The 17,097-nt window shown below is 46.6% G+C and overlaps 1 protein-coding gene across 1 annotated transcript in view; it reads right to left on the reverse strand.

Annotated features, from left to right (window-relative positions):
* Nucleotides 1–17,097, reverse strand: part of LOC119442296 (uncharacterized) — a 53,248-nt gene that overhangs the window by 16,849 nt on the left and 19,302 nt on the right. Inside the window, exons 6-9 of the mRNA XM_049661562.1 lie at nucleotides 11,374–11,599; nucleotides 10,660–10,831; nucleotides 10,147–10,247; nucleotides 9,621–9,759 (exon numbers count right to left, since the gene is read on the reverse strand). Of these exons, the coding sequence (XP_049517519.1) occupies nucleotides 9,621–9,759; nucleotides 10,147–10,247; nucleotides 10,660–10,831; nucleotides 11,374–11,599 (638 nt within the window). The remainder of the gene's footprint in view (nucleotides 1–9,620; nucleotides 9,760–10,146; nucleotides 10,248–10,659; nucleotides 10,832–11,373; nucleotides 11,600–17,097) is intronic.

Raw genomic sequence — 17,097 nt, forward strand, 5'->3', positions numbered from 1 at the left:
ACCGAAAACTTCTTTGTAGGCTTTCAAGAATTTATTGTTGATCAGTAATACTGTCAAACTTCTGCAAATAATCGGCATCTTTAGCCTGTCTGATTTTTGCAATTCAGTTTATTCGAAATTTCTTATATTCCTTAAACTTTTCACCATCCTTTGTTTTCAGAAAATCCACGTATAACTTATTCCTTTTTTTGTATGCAACTATAAAGTGCCGAAGATATATCCAAGGCTTTCTTGGCTTTTTATGTTTTTTCCAAATGCCGAGCGGAAACGCGCGATTTTAGCAATCGACCATTATGCTGCGAAAACGAAAGAAGATGCTGCATTGGTGTCACTAATCACCTCAGACCAATCAGTGTGCATAATCAGATATTTTATTGTATTTATTGTTCCTTTAATAATTTTTCTTCATCGAATCAACGGTTGAGATACGCGGCGAGGCGCACAGCAGTCCAAGATGCAAAAAATAGGCAAATGGTCGCTCACATCGATCGCTAGAACACCGGTATCAAGTTTTTCACTTGTATTAGAAAAGCAAACATCAATTTGTGCTTCATTAGAAGGGGTAATCCTTGTAGCAGAGTTAATAAGGCTTTCAAATCCTCATGACAACATCGTAGTATGGTATTCGCACTGAGCATGACCGACAGACACTAAATCGATGTTTATGTCTCCAATAATCACGGCCTTCAACGCCGAGGTAGATACAAAGCTGAGAACATTTTACACATGTTATAGAAAACTTTGAACATCTCCGGAGGGTGGCCTGTATACAACTATGACCACTACATCATTACACATAACTGTGAGCATTTCGCAGTCCTACGTGACCAAGGAGTGCTCGGGTAAAACGGAACATTGCAACGTACACTTCAAAGACTGAGACACGCCGCCCCCTCGCCTATTTTGTCTATAGAGACCCATGTGTTGATAACCTGGAAAGCAAAACGCTGCGTTTGATGCGGAATATCATGTCTCCGTGAAGCATAAGATGTCAAATTTCACTGCTAATGAATCAAGGTGCAGTTCAGGTTGAAACGGACAGTGCGTCATTTTGTTAACACTTAGAAGGTCGTTAAATTCTTGAATCGCATAAGTAATTCGCTTCATGATGTTTAGCATACCTATCCAAGATCTGTTTCCTCAAGATGGTGTTCATGTTATTTTGTTGAGGTCGTCCTCTGAAGCAATTCTGATCGCGCTGTCACCAGGTTCTTTCCTAACAAATCTTTTACCGTTAGTTTCCCAAGAAAACCGGTAGTTTTTTCTTGTGCTCGAGCGCGTGTGAGCCAGAGAATTCTTTTTTTGTGAGCCATCAGATTCTCAAAGAACCGGAGCCCACTGTGGTTTCTGTCGTCTTTAAGTTGTTTTGCCTTGCTTTTCCATTCATCCTTCGTTTGTTTGGATTTGAATCGAATGAGGATGGAGGAGTCTGGTCATCACGTGCAGGCCACCTGTGAATGGCTTCAACATCGCTTTAGGTTAGTTGACGCAGTCCCAGTGAAACACCAAATTAATTTATTACAGAAAGTAAATTTTCCTTATTCTTTACCGATATGCCAGCACCTCTAGATTCAGCATCCTTCCATACCGATCAAGTTCGTTCAAATCGTTTCATTTCTTTCGGGGGGTTTGCCTCGCTTTATATTTTCAATACTGCCCTGAAGGTTTGCTATAACCTTGTCTTGTTTGTCCAGTCTAGTTATGAATTCATCATATTTATTGATTGTTTAGTAGTATTATATTTACGAAATTGCGGGAACTTCTCCACTTCACAGAGGAGACCGGGCTTGAGCTGCGGTACCTGAAGAGGGGGAGGTTGTGCTAGAAAATGAACGAAGGTGATCCCAATTTTTACCAATAACACCAACAATGATCGGAAATGTTAGCCCTTTCGAGGTTTCTGACTCCTTCCGCGTTTGTGTTATTGCGATAGTAATTATATGGACACTCCAGGTGAACGTCCGCCGTCGTCGTCTTCGCCGTAGCCGTTGGCGTAATGTTCCGTATAAAGTCCAAGTGCGATCAGACCGCGGCCGCGCACCGTATGCTGTGTAGGTGCGAGTGAAAGCTTGCGAGGTTGAGCCGGTGAGGATGGCGGCTTAATGCGGTGGCGTCTTTTCGCGCGCGCAAACGGTTGGGGGGGGGGGGGGGGGGGGAGGGCAGGTTAGTTCACATCTCCTCTTCTACTCCGGTGCCTGAGCGCGGCAGCGCGTGCCCTAACTTGGAGGTAACCTGCGGTGGGTATGAAGGCTAGGCGACTCGATATAACTGATGGCTTCGTGTGCGCTGTGTTCTTGCGCACTTCGTTCGCACTAACGCGAGAGGCAGCACGAAGGCGAATTCGCTCGCCGCTGCAGCCGCTCTTCATCACGCCAGCGTCCTGACATCGAGTGTCTGCCGTCATCGAGTGAGATGTGTTCGTGTTTGCCTGGGCGCGCGTGACAACATGCTTGTTCATTTACTTAGTAAGCGAAAGTTTTCAGCAGCTTATGCACCTGATAATACTACTAATCTTACTCCGTATAGCTGTCTAATAATTGCTATCGCAATCAATGCTTCGCCTTTCGGGCGGAACTGCGAGTTCTTATTAATTTAAGAGAATAGTAAAAGGAACCGATGAGCGATTTTGGTTAGTTCCAGCCGTACTTAGAAACAGACAATGACACCAGATAAAGTATATGGGTAGGTAATTGTAATGTTTAATATAAAACGCAGGACTGATTGGGTGAAGGAAAATTTAAGTGCACAAAAACAGAGCTTGCTTCAGGTGAGAGTCGATGCCATATCTTACACATTACGGATGTGATGCTTTTACAAATAAGTTATCGCGGTAGCTATTACTCCCGCTCACTTTCTTGGGTGTTCATGTATGTGTAGAATATCAACTGTGGGAGTGTTAGTCAATACCGCTAGCGGACAAGGGGAAGAATATGAAACATCATTTTAACCGCAGGCTTCATGTAGAACGTGAGCTTAAGAGCACACAACTGACAAATAAACGCTCGTATAGACGGGGTCCCAATTATCCAGCATCAAGATATAAAAATATGCAAATGCCACGTAGCTGGACAGAAACAAAGTAATGTTCTTTGCCTTCGCTTGGAGATACTCAGAAAGCTTTTAGCATTTCGCCTAATAACATAATTAGCCATAATTTATTAATCAACTTATCAATTATTATATTTAGATGTAAAGTGTGAGTGATAAAATTGTAAAGCGACATGAAAAACTCCCGCTATAGGTTTGTGTTGCTCAGGTACTACAGAAGAGTGTTTTTCCGAGCGTGAAAGAAGCCCGCGAATGCACGCAAAGTGCTTCAAGCGGTCAGTCGCGCGATAATATTGCGTGTATTCGCGGGCTGCTTACACGCTCGATCGGAAAAACACTTTTATGTAGCACGCATTGAGCAACAGAAAGGTGTATCCAAAGTTTTTCTTGTTTTTCGTGTTTAATGTTTAATGTTTTTCATGTTTCATGTTTAAAGGCGTGACGACGACGGCATGACGAGAGTCTGATGACAAATTTGGAATGACGATGGAACGACCACGACGGCATCGCTAGCACATACCTAGTGGCCCGAGCTGTTAGACAACTTGGGTCGAAGGGTTGGCTTAGAAGGCGTGATAACAACAAGACGGAAATCAGGTGAGAAGCTACAATGACGACGATGGAACCACCACGATCACGTCAAAGCCCCGAGCTCATACCTAGAGACCCAAGCTGCTACAGACCTTCGGCCTCTGCGTTGGCGTGAGAGGATAGATAGATAGCTAGATAGATAGACAGACAGGCAGAGAGACAGACAGACAGACAGACAGACAGACAGACAGACAGATAGATAGATAGATAGATAGATAGATAGATAGATAGATAGATAGATAGATAGATAGACAGACACACAGACAGACAAGCCCCGTTTACATGAATGCGACAGTGTCGCATCGCATCGCATTTCTAGCACATAATCGCATTCATGTAAACAGCGGTAATGCGCTAGGAAGGCTCATCGCATTAATGCGCCAGGCGAGGGTAGATTTACGGGCGAAAGTCGACTCTCGCGGAGCGTGTAAACGCAGGATCGTCGAGAGTGGGGGCGCCTAACAAGACCTTCGATGACAACCGTGAAGCTACTGAGAGGGGAGAACGGAGGCGGGTGCGTCTAACAATACCTTCGATAACAACCGCGAAGACGCTTCCGAGAAGCAAGCGAGAGCCGAGGGGGGCCTCTAACGACACCGTCGCTACATGTAAACGGCGTCGCATCGCCTTTCCCAAATGCGCTTGGAAATGCGATGCGCCACTGTCGCATTCATGTAAACGGGGCTACAGACAGACTGAAAAACGCGTGAAGTAAGCGAAGTATGCTAATCGCAATATTATAATTTGATAGGTCAATGTAGTAGATAACATTGCAATATTGTATTAATGCTTTAACATTATTAATGTATTTCACGGACCTTTAGGGGGCTTGCCGCAGTTATACGACCACAAAAGACGACGACGACACGCAAACAGGCTCATGGTGCGCGAGCAGGGAATCGGCAGTGACAAGACCGAAGGCCAGTGTCGCTTGGCCCCGCTCCCACCTGATTGAGCGGGCCCGGTTAAAGATAATTTGTGGAACCAGACACCAACGTTTGTCTGGTTTTCCCTGGTCACCCGAGACCAGTCACCAGAGAGGTGCACCAGAGAGGTGCCGCTCGTGCGAAGCAGCTGGAGTTCGGTGTCGATACTCTGGGTGGCCGCCATGGCCGTGACGTCGATGACCGGTCGTCCGTGGTCCGTAGCATGAATGGCGGAGCGAGAAAGTGCGTCGGCAGCGGTGTTGGAGTTTCCGCTGACGTGACGAATGTCGCTGGTGTATTCAGAGATGTAGGCGAGCTGTCTGATTTCTCGGAGAGCGTAGGAGGTGCTGCTCGACCCTAGGGCATACGTCAGTGGTTTATGATCAGTAAGGACATGAAAGGAGCGTCCCTCGATAAAATGTCGAAGGAAGGAAGGAAGGAAAATGAGAGGTGAAAGACAGAGAGCTTAACCAGGTTAAGTGTCCGGTTGGCTACTTTGCACAGGGGGATGGGGTAATGACAGAAAAAATTAGGAAACAAGAGAATATTAAAACGAAAAGAAAAAGAAACGCATCAGTCCGCACATTCTATAGTTTTTCACTAAGACATGTTTTTTTAAAGCGTACTAGCGCTTTTAAAGCAGTTCGTTCCGACGTCGGCTGGGACCAGGGACCAAAAGTTCTGGCTTCCGTAAGGGGACGGCTGTCTATCTTGTCGAGCGTGGTGCTGAGGACTTTCCTTTGTGCACTAAAACGACGACAATCACACAGAAGATGTGCTATCGCCTCTTTGCACCCGCAAGTTTCACAATCTGGACTTGTGGCCATTCCGATAAGGTAGGAGTACGCGTTGGTAAAAGCTATTCCAAGCCATAGGCGACAAATGAGAGTTACCTCCCATCGTGGTAAGCCATGTGGAAGGCGGGGCTTTAGATTAGGATCCAGGGAACAGAGGCGCTGGTTCTTAAAGTCTGTTGAATTCCAGTGGGCTAACGTAAGCTCGCGAGCAAGCGCACGGAGCTTTCCTGTTGCGTCTGCTCTTGACATAGGGATAGCGACGCAATCGGCAGTGGTATGTGAAGATCGAGCGGCTGCATCTGCTTGCTCGTTTCCAAGGATATCACAGTGACTTGGCAGCCATTGAAAGACGATGTCATGTCCTTTGTCAACTGCCAGATGGTAAATTTCGCGTGTGTCCGCGACGGGTCGTTCGTGGGGTCCACGGTGTAGTGCAGAGAGGAAACTCTGGAGGGCGGCCTTGGAATCGCAGAAGAAAGACCATTTCTGGGACGGTTCCTGATCGATAAATTTCATTGCTGTACACATAGCTGTAAGTTTGACTGCCGTCGTCGATGTAAAGTGCGATGTTCGGAATTTTATCACTAGATTTTGCTGCGACAAATACTGCAGCAGCTGAACTGGAGTGCATGACCGACCCATCGGTGTAAACATGTAAGCGGTCACTGTGGACCTCATGTAGTAGCAATAATGCTGCCTGCTTCAATGTTGCTGACGGCATTTGTGCCTTCTTCTTGACGCCTGGAATGGTAAGGCATATTTGAGGTGAATCCAGAGACCACTGTGGCAACGAAGGCCATGCTGCTGGGACGTAATTCGATGGTAGCGATGCTCCGTGAGTAGTCAGGAGACGGCTAAAACTCGTATGCGGCCTAGTTGTTGGCAGGCAAGCAAGATGGTGAAAGGGAGTCGAATGTGCACTCTTAGAGCGTCGACTGCAAGGTACGTTGATATGGGGTGGTCATGTGCTATGGCGATTGGGGCCACTGTGGATGCACAATTAGGAAGGCCCAGGCACGTCCGCATCTTGGGCTTGCATACTCTGGAGTGTTCGAAGGTTCGTTTTACTGGTGCTTCCCAGTACGGGCAGGCTGTATCTTAGGAAGCCCATAAATAATGCAGGGTACAGCTGTAGCATTGATTGCACAGATGCACCCCAAGATTTTCCGCCGACAAATTTGAATACATGCGCTATTGCACTCAACTTCATTTTCATATATGAAATATGTGGCATCCAAGACAAATTACGATCGATGATGACTCCAAGGGAGCGGTGTTTTGTTTCGTAAGCAATTACTTGTCTATTTATGCGTATAACATATGGAGTCATTGTTTTGCGCGTAAGTTCGACTAATCGGCACTTTTCGGAGGATAGTTCTAGGCGTTTCATACGCGCAGATAAGACGACGTTTGTGTGACAACCTTGTGTAGCTACAAAATATAATTTGTGGACACCAGGCACCAACGTCTGTGTGGTTTTTCCTCGCCCACAGGCTATCTACGTATCTACGTATCTAACATTTTCCCCACCATCCTGGGTCACTGAATAGTCCGTGGTCGAATGGGTAGCGCATAGGGTTGCTGGGCTGAGGGAACAGGGTTCGAAACCAACCGTTGGGCCAACTTGGGTCACTGAGTATGTGGCGATGTGTACATATCTGTTGGCCTTCAATGAGCCTCTTTCACGCCGACATGAGTCACTGTAGATGCGGGTCTGGGTAGGTACAGTGTTCGTAGAAACTCCAGAGTAAATATACCTGGTAGCGAAGCTTCCCTACAAGCCCATACGTTCAAAACATGGCGGCTCGTTGGCGGTTCATGGGGTTTAGCGCCATCTGTGCGAGGAGGGAACACTTCCGGCGGAAGAAAAAATAATGTGAGGTCATATCCGTTAAAGACAGAAGTGACGTCATTTTGCTCTCATTGGCGCGAAATTTGTTTCCGGAGGCCTGCGAATAAAGCTGTATATTCAAATGCCCCGCCATTCGACTTGATGGGCGTTCCGACTTTCAGCAGGAAAAGGTCAGCCGTACGGGTGCCGAAATCGCGTCGCTGCACAGAACATACTTTCTTTGGAGGCCAACGAACGCTTTGGGCGTAGATTGTGTAGAGTGCTCGTCCTTTCGAGCCCGTCGGCCAGCGCTGTCGCACGAAACAACTAAACAATTATCTGGTGGTTGCGGCTGACTACTTTTGACTGAATAGGTTAAGAAACAATGAAACTACCCGCGTCACCAAATTAAGACAAACGTGGACAAGCAAAACAACACACCATGTGAGGGGGGCGTATTGTAACAGGTGAACTTTACGAGCGCGCCTTTCCACGCATTCCAAGAGCTGCATTGCATTGCAAGTGATAGCGGCGTCAACGCCCGCCGCTATCGATGGGCGCTGAAACAAGGTATTTATCAATAATGATCACATAAATTACAGGTGTCTCTTCTTTTCTCGCCATGCGTATATAAAATTGATTAGAAATTTTATTTTTGTTGAATGAATCTAACTGCGTCTCGCTTTAATTAACAAACGCTTTTTTCTTTCCCAGTGTTTATTCCCTCCAAACTTATTCGCGCTTCAATCGCTGCTCCCATAACCACCCTTGCTGATCGGTGACAATTCGTCCTGAACCGCTTTTCGCCCGAAGCTTCGCGACTTATTTGGATCGACTTTGGAAACTCTTTGACGCCGACTTGGAGCACTGCGTATGTGTCCCCCGGCCTGTGCTGGTCTTCAACGAACCTCTTTGATGAAAACTTGAATCATTGGATCATTGAGACGCCAGTAGGCGTGCGCGCCGCTCTCGAATGAATGTATTTGACGCCAACTTGAGAAGGTAGATATCTGTCACTGGGAAAGTGCCACTCTTCAATGATGATAAAGATCCCATAAATTTCACCGATACAGAGCGCAATCGCACCCACATCACAAGCGTTCCTCAAGGACAGCAACTGCATGCTTTAGCAGGCTGCGCCACAAACGCCCTGGCTAAGTGCCGCTTTTCAATCAACGTCTTTCCCGCAAACGCGTTAGCGAGCTGCGCCATGAATGCACTGGGTATGTGCCGCTCTTAAATAAAGCCTTTGCCAACTTAATGAGTCACTGAGTATATGCCGTTGAGTGTGCGGCAAGCGAGAGAACAATTCCTAGCGTTCGAAGGCACCCGTGCGCAATACTTCTCGTCTCGTAGGCCATGCTTAATTTTCTCTACAGTGCGAATAGATGACGCAGCGTGTCCTGAAAGAAGCACGAGAGAGGAGCCCGGTTGCCGCATGACGCATTTGTCAGCGTTCGCACGCACTGACGCGCCATGCATTTCGGAGGCCACGGGGAGGCTTCCATGTGACGGTGGCGCTAAATGACGCCGAGTGTTCTTCGGCAAGCGCGAAGGAGTAATCCAGCGGCAGTACACACCTCATATGCAACTCGTTTCAACGGTGGCAATACGCTGTGTCGCTATATTGTGTCAATGTTAACGTACTACCGGTGACATTCAACGTGAGATGGGTTCTGCCGCTTTTTATTTTACATTTCTTGTGACCCGCCTTGGTTGCTCAGTGGCTATGGTGTTAGGCTGCTGAGCACGAGGTCGCGGGATTGAATCCCGGCCACTGCGGCCGCATTTCGATGGGGACGAAATGCAAAAACACCCGTGTACTTTGATTTAGGTGCTCGTTAAAGAACCCCAGAGGGTCCAAATTTCCAGAGTCCCCCACTACGGCGTGCCTTATAATCAGATCCTGGTTTTGGCACGTAAAACCCCATAATTTATTTTTTTACATTTTTGTGACGCAATCCCGGAGGCATATATTTTTATTTAAACAAAAGTGTGGAGGCCCTCCTCGTGTAGAAATGCAGCAGTGGCTCAGAGGACTTGCCCCATGAGCCAGTGCTTGTAACTGTCTCTATGATCAGTTCCTAGCTTGGCAGCTCTTAGCATCCTCTCTAGTGTATCCCTTGTTTCTGTGCAGAGCTACAACAGGTCGTAAATTTCTTCAGGCGTTGGGCCCCAGGCCCTCGTTACGGCATGTGTAAGGGCTGCCCCTGCCCATATTCGCAAAATAAATACTTCCTCTCCTTGGGAAAGATTGCGAGGAAGGGAGTGGACAAACGGGGCGATTAAGGCGCGTGTGTCCAGAGGGAGAAGTGCTGCTTGAGCTACAAGAATAGAGCGGGCCTCTGAAGCAAAGTTATCAAGTGGGATTTCCTGGTGTGGACTTATAGTGCGCATCACATTATATTCCAATATGTTATACATTACCTGTGCCGTACCAGCCTTCAGCGTCAGTGATTGGCTTATCTAGCCTCCCCCAGTATCCTCGCATAAGACCGGGGCCTCGAACTACGAGTTCACCATGCTTCATTGGACCGAGTGGCTTCCTCGTTTCGGTGTCAATTACCTGCAGCGTTGGGCGTGACGAATATAAGGAGCCGCACGTAGTGACATGTTTGTCGTCGCACTCTCAGAACATTCCAAAATATGGTAACGTATGGTCAGTACATCGTGGCACAATTTTAGGGCAGCAATGTTTGAGCTTCCTTGGACTAGACTTCAAAAGCCATTAGCACATAACAAATACTAAGTTTTTTAAAGCGTCGATGCTTTGTTGCACAGAAAACTTAGAACCTGTATTCTGTGGGGCTAGTTCAAGGCACGAGGGGTGGTGTTATTGCGTTTGTCATCTCATTCATAGTAAGGATTGACCGGCTGCCGATTTTTCGAACACTTCTTAAGCATGGAAGGGTGTCAAGATCGGCTGTGATTATCAGACATACAATTCATTTACCATGGCTTCAAGGCCCATTCCTAGACGTCCGATTGATGCGAACCTGGGAGGTGAATCGTGGAGGCCTCCGGCTACGAAGACGATCTCGGTTTGCCCATACACTGGAGAATACAGTACAGATATTTGCGAACACTTACTAAGCAGCCACAGTAGCTTCGGTGCTCAATACCCTATTCTTAAGGCTCCGTTCATTGATATATGACCTTCGGCTCTAAAGTAGCTATGTAGCTCTAATTGACTGCCGAAAACTAGACAAAGAATTATTGTAACCAGATTTTGTTTTCGCCGGTGCACATGCACTAGGACACATTTTATGTCGTTCAGTTGTCTATGCTTTCACGTTAACGAATGCGCGAAGGGGAATAGGGAAACTATCATGCGTCTAAGCAAACTGTTCGACCACAGTTAAATCAAGGAAATGGAGTTTTTTCCACACCGCCACAGTTGGCGGTGTGGAAAAAAAACGCAGAGCGATCGGTCGACTCCGGTTAAGGACATAATCGTGAAACTCACTCTGGATGTAGCTCTTGAGGTGTAGTTCATAGAAGAGTCTCCTTGCGACGTCTTCGCTGATGTAGTTGCTTCCCGTTGCTACGTACTGCAAACGGCTCAGGTCGTAGCGACTGCGTTGCGGATGGTCTAGAAGGCCGCGGGCCAGATAGGGCACCGTGCTTAGCGCGGTTACCTATTTATAAGGACTATGATCAGGATTTTCGCTGGTCACTTTGTAAAGCCAAATAATCTCGCCATTTAAAGATGCATTATAAACGAATATGCGCATTTGCATACAATTATATTACGCGGACTCGGTTTATGACATTTTTTTTCGTTCGATTTACAGTTTCTATAACTTATTGTATGTTTTTGGATCAGTTGGTGCGCCTACGGAGTGTAAGACTATTTACTTGCACTAATTTTTCTTGAACCTTCCCAAAAGGTCTATCCTTCCGCAGTAATGCGCCAAGTAACTCAGCCAACATATTGAGCACACGGCTTATTACATCACTGTTTGCATCACGTGCGTGTCTGCAACAGATATTCACAGACAGCATAAGGGATACCGGAACGCCAGGTTTTCTATGCGAAACAACTCGTCAAGCGCGGTATCACCAAACGGCAACGTCCTGTCATCGTCTAACAAAAACAAAAAATACTACAAACCACAATACCAGTACAAACTGCCTGTGTTTCTTGCAGTATGAGTTAAGCACGACACAAATGTGCTACGTTCGACCAAAGAGAACGCTTGTACTCTTTGCAACATAAGTGCGTGCTCGCCTTGAACCGTTGGAGTGCTTCCAAAAGTGCATCGGCGTTTGCCTCCTCGAGGAAGGCGCACGTAGCTCCCTGGACGATGGCTTTGCATGCGCAGTCGAACAAGGCGTACACGTGACCAAGTGAGCCAGTGCACAGGACGACGTCTTCCAGCGTCAGACCCATATGCTGTCGGTGGCTGCAGAAATGACCACGGAGATTCGCTGTATATGAACTTCGTTTAAAACGCGAAAAATTAGTGTCACTCTCAGTTAACGGCCTTTAATGTGCGCATGAAGCAAATATAAACGCTTATTGACTGGCTTAAATTTAAACACGAAATGAAGTTGCAAAAAGAAGACGCACACGAAAGTTGCAGCTTCGGCGTGTCTGTGAGTCTTGTGTGCCTGTTGTAGTCTTCTTTGGACTTTTAAACCTACGCACATGTACTCGCAGAGCAGAATGAGAGCCATAGTTTTTGTTGGTTGCGGTGCCCTTTTATCAGAACTATCTGAAAATTTCATCTGAAAATATATCTGAGTTTTATCTTCCTTGGAAAGCATGAAGAATTTATAAGTCTGGGAGTAATCTCCTGTCGGGTTACTACAATGAAATAGACAATTTTAAAGCGAAACATTATTGGCCAAGTCAACCATGGTATTGCGGCTTTTAATATAGCGGGTGTTTCAGCGAACATTTTCAACAATTTTACTTGAATTTTGACAGAACACTTTCAAGGTTGCCTGTGGCAGATAGCACAATTCTAGTTCATGAGCTGGTCTACTCGAAGAGGCGGACATTACCTGCACAAAACTTGAAACGCACAATCGACTTGGAGGCAGATCCACTTCGAACGAATTCTCAGGATGACACCAGTTTCGAGAGATTAATTCCAGAACTTAGCAGAGAAATGCTTTCGCGATCCAGTTACTTTTGTGGTTCAATGCATAAAACGACGATTAGTTAAGAAAGTAACTGGAACGCATATGCATTTGTCCGCAAAGTTCGGGAATTAATATCTAGAAACTGGTGTCATCCTGAGAATTCGTTCCAATTCTCCGTTCTAAGTAATGTCCGTTTCCTCGAGTAGACAAGCCCATGAACTACATTTGTGATATATGCCACAGGCAACCTTTAAAATTTTGTGAGAGTGTTGGCTGAAACACACTTTATATATATATATATATATATATATATATATATATATAGTTCAGAAAATAGAAGCACGTAGGAAAAACATAACAGGACTTTACTGACGTTTCGGCCGGGGTCCGGCCTTCATCAAGAGTGCGTTTACCAGCATACATACATATATATATATATATATATATGTATACAGGATGTGACAACTATCATGCACCAAACTTTAAAAACATGCATGTGCCACGTAGCTGGAGGGAACCAAGGTAATGTTGTTTGCCGTCGCTTGGAGATACTCAAATTATTTCTTGCATTCCGCCTTATTACATAATGAGTCTTAACTAATAATCAACTATAACTTCTAAAGCTAGCGATGAAGTCAGAAGGGCCTTGCAAGACATCGCCAGGGGAAAATCTCCTGGAGAAGATGGAATAACAGTCGATTTAATCAAAGATGGAGGAGATACCATGCTTCAAAAGCTTGCGGCCCTTTATACGCAATGTCTCAAGACTTCAAGTGTACCAGAGAGCTGGAAGAACGCCAACATTATACTAATCCATAAGAAGGGAGACGTTAAAGAATTGAAAAATTATAGACCCATTAGCTTGCTTTCAGTATTATATAAAATAGTCACCAAGATAATTTCCAATTGAATCAGGGCAACACTTGACTTCAGTCAATCAAGAGAACAGGCTGGCTTCATGAAGGGACATTCTACGATTGATCACATCCGCGTCACCACTCAGGTAATTGCAAAATCTGCGGAGTAAAATCAACCTCTCTATATGGCTTTCATAGATTATGAAAGGACATTTGATTCAGTAGAGATGCCAGCAGTCATAGAGGCATTGCGTAATCAAGGAGCACAGGAGGCATATGTGAATATCTTAGCAAATATCTACAAGGATTCCACAGCTACCTTGGTTCTCCACAAGAAAAGTAGAAAGTTACCTATCAAGGAAGGGGATCAGGCAAGGAGACACAATCTCTCCAATGCTATTCACGGCATGCTTAGAAGACCTATTCAAGCTCTTAGACTGGGAAGGTGTTCGAAGAGCCAGGGTTCGAGAGGGTTGCTCGGTGGAACCGCTGGGCAACCTCCTGACCAGTTGCGCTCCTGCGGACGTCGGTGACCTGTGCGGCGACTACCTGCCTGCGAGACTGTTCCCGGCTAGTACTGTTCCTGGTCGTCTGATCTCATGCCGTTCCTCAACGTTCGAGCCGCCGCCACCGCTAACCCAGCATGGCGGCAAGTCGACCCACTACGTCTTGCTCAGCGACCAAGTCGTCCCACCACGGTCTCCTTCTAGTGAAGACGACGAGGACGTGAGCAAGAACCTTGTAGCGTAGGGACGTAGCATGCATGTGTTACATGTACTTTAGTCACTGTTTGATGTGTGTGTCGTTCTGTTTGTATAGTATTTTACAGAGTGCTTAGTTCTAATATATGGTATCTTCAAACCTAAACGTCTACGGCTCCATCCTTCACCGCACCGCACGTCATCGAACGTGACGGTCCGCAATCATCTCACTACATTTCTGGCGTCCGCGCGACAGGAATAAGCTCTTTATCACTATTAAGAGTTTCACCTTGTTTGTGTGCCGTGGCTGAGGAATGGACCCGGAAAAGTTAGTTTCACTTAGCGAGGAGCTTAGCATGCCTCTTGAGGAATTTCTGAATTGGTTTGAAAAACAGCTAAACTATGACAAAGCTGAACTATATATAGCTGAGGATATAGAAGCGTTGCGAGAGTCGTGTTCATTTGAGCATGCTAAAGTTGTAGCGCGAGAGCTCCAGGCCCGTCAAGAAAGATTGACTAAGACGGAGGATTCAGTGCGTGAGCTCCGGCTGCAATTGTTACAGAAGCAATCGCGCATGCTCGCTTCAGAAGAGCTAGGTGAGGCCGGAGTAGTGGAGGCGGACGAGAACGACGTGGGAGTCGGAAAACGGTCGACAGTTGGGCTGAACTATTTCCATGTCAGCAGTTGTGACGTCGTCAACCAAGCGGGACTTGACAATTTAAACTCCGAACTAGACAGGTGTAGTGACGGGGATGGCTGCTGGGGAAATTTTGAGAATGTACAATGTGAGGATAGAGAGTTCGCGTCGGTAACGGTGTACAACGCCTGCCGTGAAAACGTTATCAAGTCAAACGGTCTTGATAAAATAAGTCTCGATGAAGACTTAAGGAAGGCATCTACTGCGAAAATCGTTAGTAAGATGACATTCAAAGCGGAGTGTCATCAAGCTCTCTACCACGAATGGGAGCGTAGTAAATGCTGCGCTAATAGCCTTAATGGCGATTGTTCTGGTTGGTGCTGGTTCGAGCATAAAAGAGAACAAAAGGATGGCTTAGAGCCAAGAATCGTGCCTCTGAACTTAAGGTACGTGGCACAAGGTAACACCTCAGAAGGAGTGGTTACAAAAAGTTTATGAGCTTGTGTGTAGACTCTGGCAAATGTCTACAGCCATACAGAAATGAGGCCAGCGAGTCCGGGAAAAGCTTGCTTACAGGTGGGGCGCAGGATGCTATAGGGTTGCGTTCCGAACGCGAGGATGAGAAATCAAATCATTGTTTCTACGAGGGCTATGGCCACACAGATTTTGCACAAAAACAAAATGGGAATATCAAAGGACTGGATACAAAAATATATAATGTAGGGCAGAACGGGGAACACGTTGTCCAATGTAGAAGAGAGATCTGTGATAAGCGGCGTAGTGAGAAAGTAGGAGCAGTAGAAAGCACTCAGAGTAGGAACGCTGAACGCGCTCTGCGCAAGAAGCGGTTCGCGGGAAAAGTATGTTCCATGTCTGAAAATTTGGCACGCCAGCTTGAGCTACCAAGCACTGTAAGAAGAACCTTGCTCTCAGGTGAATTTCTTGCACTGCGTCTGAGAAAGCATGTCCGGTTTAAAAATGTGATGTGTAGAGAGAGTGCCGGTAGAAACTGGCACAGCAGCCGCTGTAGAAAAAAAAAAGGTTCTTGTAGTTCTACAGTGCGTTCCACTGTTTCATCGATGGTGTTCAGTGTTAGAGGAGGTAGCGATGAGTGATCCTCTGTTATTGGTACTAAGTTCGGTTGCATATTTTTTTATGAGTGTCTGGCTGTATGTGAGATAGCCTATATTGTGCGCAACCTGTTCGTAGACTGATATATTGTGTTCAGGGCTTCGGAAAGAAATGTCGGAATTCCCCCAAGCCTGTTTGCACAAAATACAGCCCGTGTAGATTATGGCTTAGACATTCGTAACGCCAATGATACTGAGCCTAGCGAGCATGAAAGGGGTTGTGACATTTGGTGTGCTTCATTTTATAGTTTTTTTTCCATTTTGTTTCCATGTTTAGGTTTGTACTGTTGTGACAGTGTTTAGTTGATAGAATGTTAGCATGGGAACAATTAACCACGTTGTGTACTTGTATAGTTAGGACACAAATCCTCTTTCGCATGTGTGATCGAGTGTATCAGACGTATATTGTGAGTGTCATTTTTCATTACTGTGTTGCGGTGTTTAGAAAAAGTTGTTTTTGCTGAAACAACTTTCTTGTGTGGGGGGTGATTGTGATGAATGAAAGAAAACGACGCCGAAGACGACGAAGTGTGCACGCGTTCTTTCGCGAGTGGACCACGCATTGTAGTGATCCCGCCAAATCAGCGATGGCCCAGTGGTATTTCGAAGATGCGTCGTACCACGATTGGGCCACGTATGGCGAGCGCGTGGCGAAATGCTTCGTGGCGAGCGACGCACCTAGTCAACGGGAGACGCAAGGCAGCAGGCCGACGTGTCGGACGCCGACAATCAAGGCTCCAGGGAACGCGTCCCTGGAGCTGCCGCCCGACCGTTGCCCTTGGCCAGGGTGTTCGCCAGCACGAGTAATGCAGCTCGGAGCGTGGAGTGACCTGCTGCGATACCACTTGCCGCGAGCATTGCGGATCGCGGGCAAGGCGTCTCCTTGGCCAGCTGTTCAGCGGAGCATCGTTCGTGGCCTGGCTAATGGCCGCATTTGCGCCGAGCACTGCGGCTCGAGCGCAAGCTGTCCGCTGGGCAGGCTGACCGTTCCTGCAGCGTGCATTGCGGCTTGGATGCAGGCTGGCTGCTGAGCGGTCGTCTCCAGTTCGTCAAGATCCATCTCCTCACCGTCCAACATCGACACGTGTCCGACGTCGTCACGTCATCGCCCCTCACTCCCGCAACCTGTCCACGTACTGTGAGCTGCTACATCTTTCGAACTGTGTGTTTTTTTTGGACTCCCACCAGCTTTAGCTCTTTTAGCGTGTTGTGTTTGTCTTGTGCCGTAACGTCCTGTCCCGGTGTAGTTGGCATTGGTTATAAATGTTGTTTGCATTTTGCATCCCGAGTCAGACTGGCTTTTCCTGCGTCCTTTTTCCTCATCGCGCGGCACGACAAACGAGTGTGACGAACGTTTCCTTCGTAAATTATCTTTACAGAAGGCTTAGGAGTGAGGACAGACGGCGAATATCTCAGCAACCTTCGGTTTGCAGATGACATTGTCCTATTCAGCAACAGTGAAGACGAATTACAACAAATGATTGAGG

The sequence above is a fragment of the Dermacentor silvarum genome, chromosome 1, assembly GCF_013339745.2.
Source record: "Dermacentor silvarum isolate Dsil-2018 chromosome 1, BIME_Dsil_1.4, whole genome shotgun sequence".
Classification (NCBI taxonomy): Eukaryota; Metazoa; Arthropoda; class Arachnida; order Ixodida; family Ixodidae; genus Dermacentor; species Dermacentor silvarum.